The 6614-nt window shown below is 41.0% G+C and overlaps 1 protein-coding gene across 1 annotated transcript in view; it reads left to right on the plus strand.

Moving 5' to 3' along the window:
• LOC117526132 (pre-mRNA-splicing factor ATP-dependent RNA helicase DHX15-like) overlaps nt 1–614 on the plus strand; it is a 28410-nt gene extending 27796 nt beyond the window's left edge. The window contains exons 13-14 of the mRNA XM_034188161.1: nt 32–201; nt 294–614. Of these exons, the coding sequence (XP_034044052.1) occupies nt 32–201; nt 294–411 (288 nt within the window). The 3' untranslated portion in view covers nt 412–614. The remainder of the gene's footprint in view (nt 1–31; nt 202–293) is intronic.
• The last annotated feature ends 6000 nt before the right edge of the window (nt 615–6614 follow it).

The raw sequence follows: 6614 nt of genomic DNA on the forward strand, positions 1-6614 counted from the left end.
TCACTATAAAAACCTTTTCCTCATTCTGCAGGTTGCTCATTTGGAGCGCACAGGTCATTACCTCACAGTCAAAGACAACCAAGTGGTCCAGCTCCACCCATCTACAGTTCTCGACCATAAGCCCGAGTGGGTACTCTACAATGAGTTTGTTCTTACCACCAAGAATTACATCCGCACATGCACAGACATCAAACCAGAATGGTACGAGTACATTACCCTTTCAATAATGGCGATTCAATGGTAAAACTGAATGAGTCTGCTCCTAATATAGCCCCTCCCCCTTTTCTTTGCAGGTTGGTAAAGATTGCACCCCAGTACTACGAAATGAGTAACTTTCCACAGTGTGAAGCGAAGAGACAACTAGAACGAATCATTGCCAAACTAGAGAGCAAAGAGTATTCCCAGTATTGAATGGCCAGGATGTCTTGGAAATTAATTTACTTTAGTTTTAGATTCTTGTTGTATAATTGTTTCTTAAATTTAGATCATGTATGTGAGAAATGGCAGCCGCAAATATTAGAGCTTGCTTAAAAAAAAGTCATTTAAATGTGGATTGTTCAGTCATAGAGAAATGTGCTTGTTTTGTTTCCTTAATAAAGGGGTTCATTTGTGTACATACTAATTGGTAAAACCTATTATTCAAAGGCAGTGTGCAGTGGGATACGTAAGTATTTGGACCGTGAGATCATTTCTGTTTGCCTCAGTAAAATGGTAAGTGGACTGCATTTTATATATTGTTTTATGGCCAAAGAGCCATAAAAACATTGCGTCAAATTCTCCCTCACTCACTCACTCACTCACTCACTCTCACACACACACCGAAGTCAAGGTGCTCAGTACACACAGAGCAACTTTGGGATTATGGACCTTGCCCAAGGGCCCTAAGATTTTCCAATCTGAGAGGGATTTGAGACAATGGATTTGCAATGAAGAAATCAAGATGCGTCTGTAGTGCAAAATTTCACCTTTAATTCAAGAAGGTTAACACCACCAACGATTTAGGAATTACAGCAGTTTGTTTGCACAGTCCCTCAATTTTCAGAGGCCATAAGTAAGTGGCCAATTGACTGACAACCAGTTTCATTTCCCAGGTGTGGGCTGTTTCCTCTTTATTCCTTGGCAGTTTAAGCCCCGTTTACACATAGACGGTAAGAGCTCCCGGAAGCGTCCCGGAAGAGGTTTTGGCCGTCTTAAGGATCACACGCTGTTGTTAACACCGGCACTAGGGGGCGTGGCTTAGTTCCGACTTTACCGGGAATCGTCGAAAAATTCATTCAACATGTCGAATAAGCGCTCCCGGAGAATTCGCGTGACGATGGAGACAACACGAACAACGGCGTTTGATACTTTTTAATCGCCATTTCATCCTGCCCCTTCCTGCAGTGCCGCAGTTTACACCACCGTAATTGGCGGTCGGCGTTGTATCCCTAATCAACTGCGTGTAAAACGGCGATAGAGCCCACATCGGCGTCCTCAAGGGCGTTTTAACCGGCGACAGAGGCAGACAAAACGACGGCGCTAGTGGACAGTACGCCGTTCTAAACGCCACCTCCCGGTTAACGGCGTTCCAAACGGCCGATAGGCGGCGGTCAATATAAAAACGCTAGCGCGCTGCATGCAGGCCTCTTACTCGCGACCAGCTCCAGATACTTTTGCAGAGAAGCTCCAGTATGCCTCCTAAAAGAAAATTGGCAGCGGCAAGGACTTACCAAGAGGTCTGGTTCAGAAGCAGAGGGTAGTCCTGTGGTGGAGACGAAGCAACACGTTGAGGAGGGGAAAAGGAGAAGAAAACGCTGAGTATGATCTCCCTCCCCCTGCAGTGACAGGCATGTATTCCTGCTGCTTCAGCCTATTATACTCTGGGGGCAGTGCCTATATGCAAAAGTTCTTGGAGTAACACAAGATTTGCCTGGATAAATCCAGCGGTACACAGGGCATTAGCAGCAGCAGAACACCACCGGCGGCCCCAAAGGATGACTTCCTTGCTTACATTACCACCCCACCGCTGACAACTAAGGTCCAATATTGTCAAAGAATGTGAGGGTGAAATTATTTTTTTTTTTTAAGTGGCATTAAAACTTTGACATTTTTGCATCATAAGTCATTATTTAATTGTTTAGAGTAAACACGTTTACAGCTTGACAAAATCCTTTCAAACTAGATTTTTCTCCTGGATATACTGGATTTTAATAATTCTTCCAAAAACTGATGGAATTACCTGTGACAGGTTTGAGTCACTGATGTAATTTGAGGTTGATTGGGGAATCTCAGCCTGTATGTTAGGTCTGGAAAAAAAGGGAGAAGTAGTGCCTTTAAAAACCAAACAGCTGTTAAAAAAAAAAAAAAAAAAAAGCCAAAGCTTCCAGAGTACTATTTTGGATCTTCACAATTGAGATTCTTCATGAGCCATCTCAAAATACACCTGTTACACAAAATAATAGAACCTTAGAACCCTATAGACTTTCCATTATAGACCTAAATTAAATGTATATATTTGTTCTAAGATCCACCAGAACCTCATAACAATTAAGGAATAGATAATGAGACTTCATTCACCATGACCAGAAAGGGTATTGATGAAGATAGAATACAAGACAGTAAGTCCCTTCAGCTGCTGCCTTGTTTGCATTTGAGGTCCCCACAGCAGAGTCAAAGTGGATCTGTATGTTGAATTGGCACAAGTTTTAACGTTGGATGCCCTTCCTGATGCAACTCTATATATACACTCAACAAAAATATAAACGCAACACTTTTGGTTTTGCTCCCATTTTGTATGAGATGAACTCAAACATCTAAAACGTTTTCCACATACACATCACCATTTCCCTCAAATATTGTTCACAAACCAGTCTAAATCTGTGATAGTGAGCACTTCTCCTTTGCTGAGATGATCCATCCCACCTCACAGGTGTGCCATATCAAGATGCTGATTAGACACCATGATTAGTGCACAGGTGTGCCTTAGACTGCCCACAATAAAAGGCCACTCTGAAAGGTGCGGTTTTATCACACAGCACAATGCCACAGATGTTGCAAGATTTGAGGGAGCGTGCGGTTGGCATGCTGACAGCATGAATGTCAACCAGAGCTGTTGCTCGAGTATTGAATGTTCATTTCTCTGCCATAAGCCGTCTCCAAAGGCGTTTCAGAGAATTTGGCAGTACATCCAACCAGCCTCACAACCGCAGACCACGTGTAACCACACCAGCCCAGGACCTCCACATCCAGCATGTTCACCGCCAAGATCGTCTGAGACCAGCCACTCGGACAGCTGCTGAAACAATCGGTTTGCATAACCAAAGAATTTCTGCACACACTGTCAGAAACCGTTTCAGGGAAGCTCATCTGCATGCTCGTCGCCCTCATCGGGGTCTCGACCTGACTCCAGTTCGTCGTCGTAACCGACTTGAGTGGGCAAATGCTCACATTCGCTGGCGTTTGGCATGTTGGAGAGGTGTTCTCTTCACGGATGAATCCCGGGAGGTGCTCTGGACCGGAGTATACGACAGCGTGTACCAGTTCCTGCCAATATCCAGCAACTTCGCACAGCCATTGAAGAGGAGTGGACCAACATTCCACAGGCCACAATTGACAACCTGATCAACTCTATGCGAAGGAGATGTGTTGCACTGCATGAGGCAAATGGTGGTCACACCAGATACTGACTGGTATCTTCCCCCCCCCCCAATAAAACAAAACTGCACCTTTCAGAGTGGCCTTTTATTGTGGGCAGTCTAAGGCACACCTGTGCACTAATCATGGTGTCTAATCAGCATCTTGATATGGCACACCTGTGAGGTGGGATGGATTATCTCAGCAAAGAAGTGCTCACTATCACAGATTTTAACTGGTTTGTGAACAATATTTGAGGGAAATGGTGATATTGTGTATGTGGAAAAAGTTTTAGATGTTTGAGTTCATCTCATACAAAATGGGAGCAAAACCAAAAGTGTTGCGTGTGTGTATGTATATATATATATATATATATATAAACTAGGTAAGTTTTCAGTTAATCACCAGGAAAAAGGCTGAGGGTTTTGTTTTTATTGCAGAGAAATTGTTTGACATCTGTTTAGGTCATAGTGACGGATGATGCCCTATTTCTTACTGATGCATCCAAATTGATTAGTTCCTTAGTGGTAATTGTAGTGGTCTATTATAACAAGCATTCATTAGTTCTGGGGTGTTACTTTGGGTCTTTAACCTCAATGAGACAGTCTGTGGTCCCAAGCATATAATACTGCACAGCTGTCTATGGCACCATGAATCTTATTGAGAAGGATTGTTCAGCAGGAACCTGATAAGCTGAAGGTATAACCCCTCACTACAGCACTTTTCAAGAAGACTGATTACCCATTTAGCCAGTTACCGGAGCTTCCTGGGCATCCAGCACTGCTACTGTCCCCAAAGTCCCTGTTTCTTCCCCTCCCAGCTTTCTGATGGGTTATAGGTTTTTCAGCCTGTGGTGGTTTGCTGCACCAGCAGTGAGAATTCTTTGGGGTTCTTACTGATTGTCAACCACAACATAATGTTGAATGCAAATCTAATGCTTTGAATCCCCTCTTGACCTTTTATGTGCTTACATTAGTCTTCAGAATAATACTAGTGCTATGTGACTAAAAAGATTAATCCAGGTTTTGAGTATATTTCTTATTGTTACATGGGAAACAAGGTACCAGTAGATTCAGTAGATTCTCACAAATCCAACAAGACCAAGCATTCATGATCTGCACACTCTTAAGGCTATGAAATTGGGCTATTAGTAAACAAAAAAAAAAGTGGAAAAGGGTGTTCATAAAAATAGTAGTGTGGCATTCAGTCAGTGAGTACGTCAATTTTGTGGAACAAACAGGTGTGAATCAGGTGTCCCCTATTTAAAGATCAAGCCAGCACCTGTTGAACATGCTTTTCTCTTTGAAAGCCTGAGGAAAATGGGACGTTCAAGATATTGTTCAGAAGAACAGCGTAGTTTTATTAAAAAGTTGACTGGAGAGGGGAAAACTTATACGCAGGTGCAAAAGATTATAGGCTGCTCATGTACAATGATCTCCAATGCTTTAAAATGGAAAAAAAAAAAAAAAGACGCACGGAAGAAAACGGAAAACAACCATCAAAATGGATAGAAGAATAACCAGAATGGCAAAGGCTCACCCACTGATCAGCTCCAGGATGATCAAAGACAGTCTGGAGTTACCTGTAAGTGCTGTGATAGAAAACACCTGTGTGAAGCTAATTTATTTCCAAGAATCCCTGCAAAGTCCCTCTGTTAAATAAAAGACGTGCAGAAGAGGTTACAATTTGCCAAAGAACACATCAGCTGGCTTAAAGAGAAATGGAGGGATATTTTGTGGACTGATGAGAGTAAAATTGTTCTTTTTCGGTCCAAGGGCCGCAGACAGTTTGTGAGACGACCCCCAAACTCAGAATTCAAGTTACAGTGAAGCATGGTGGTGCAAGCATCATGATATGGGAATGTTTATCCTACTATGGTGTTGGGCCTATATATCACATACCAGGTATCATGGATCAGTTTGGATATGTCAAAATACTTGAGGTCATGTTGCCTTATGCTGAAGAGGACATGCCCTTGAAATGGGTGTTTCAACAAGACAATGACCCCAATCACACTAATAAATGAGCAAAATCTTGGTTCCAAACCAACAAAATTAATGCCTCGCAGATGTGAAGAAATCATGAAAAACTGTGGTTATACAACTAAATACTAGTTTAGTGATTCACAGGATTGCTAAAAAAGCAGTTTGAACATAATAGTTTTGAGTTTGTAGCATCAACAGGAGATACTACTATTATTGTGAACACCCCCTTTTCTACTTTTTTTTTTTCTTTTCTAATAGCCCAATTTCATAGCCTTAAGAGTGTGCATATCATGAATGCTTGGTCTTGTTGGATTTGTGAGAATCTACTGAATCTACTGGTACCTTGTTTCCCATGTAATAATAAGAAATATACTCAAAACCTGGATTAATCTTTTTAGTCACATAGCACTACTATTATTCTGAACACTACTGTATATGCGGCTTGATGTACATTGTTATTGTACATGTTATATATGCAACTTGCATTCATATTAAATCATAATCGCCAAATCAGTCAGTCGTGTCAGTGTGCACTACTAATTGTAGCTATCAAGCTTTAAAAAAAAAAAGAAAAAAAAAATAATACTATGATATCAATATGTAGTCCTTGTAACACTAACATAAAACTGAAATCCCTATCTCTATTCATTCCAGTGGCAGTGCGAAGTTATGCCATATGGTCAGTTTTGTACATCATTTTGTAAATATTAATTTGTTTATTTAAAAGTAGTACCAACCACATCTGACATAAGTTATATTAGATTTGTGAGAATCTGCTGAATCTACTGGTACCTTGTTTCCAATGCAACAATAAGAAATATGCTCAAAACCTGGATTAATCTTTTTAGTCACATAGCACTACTACTATTCTGAACACTACTTTCACACATACTTTTGGCCCTTTAAATATGCTGACAGTACATATTATGATAGTCAGCAGTTTGCATTTTAATTTAGCAAACTGTAATAAGAATTTAAAAATAAACTTTTTTTATAGCCCAAACAGTTACATTTACA

The sequence above is a fragment of the Thalassophryne amazonica genome, chromosome 15 (genome assembly GCF_902500255.1).
Source record: "Thalassophryne amazonica chromosome 15, fThaAma1.1, whole genome shotgun sequence".
In the NCBI taxonomy this organism is placed as follows: Eukaryota; Metazoa; Chordata; class Actinopteri; order Batrachoidiformes; family Batrachoididae; genus Thalassophryne; species Thalassophryne amazonica.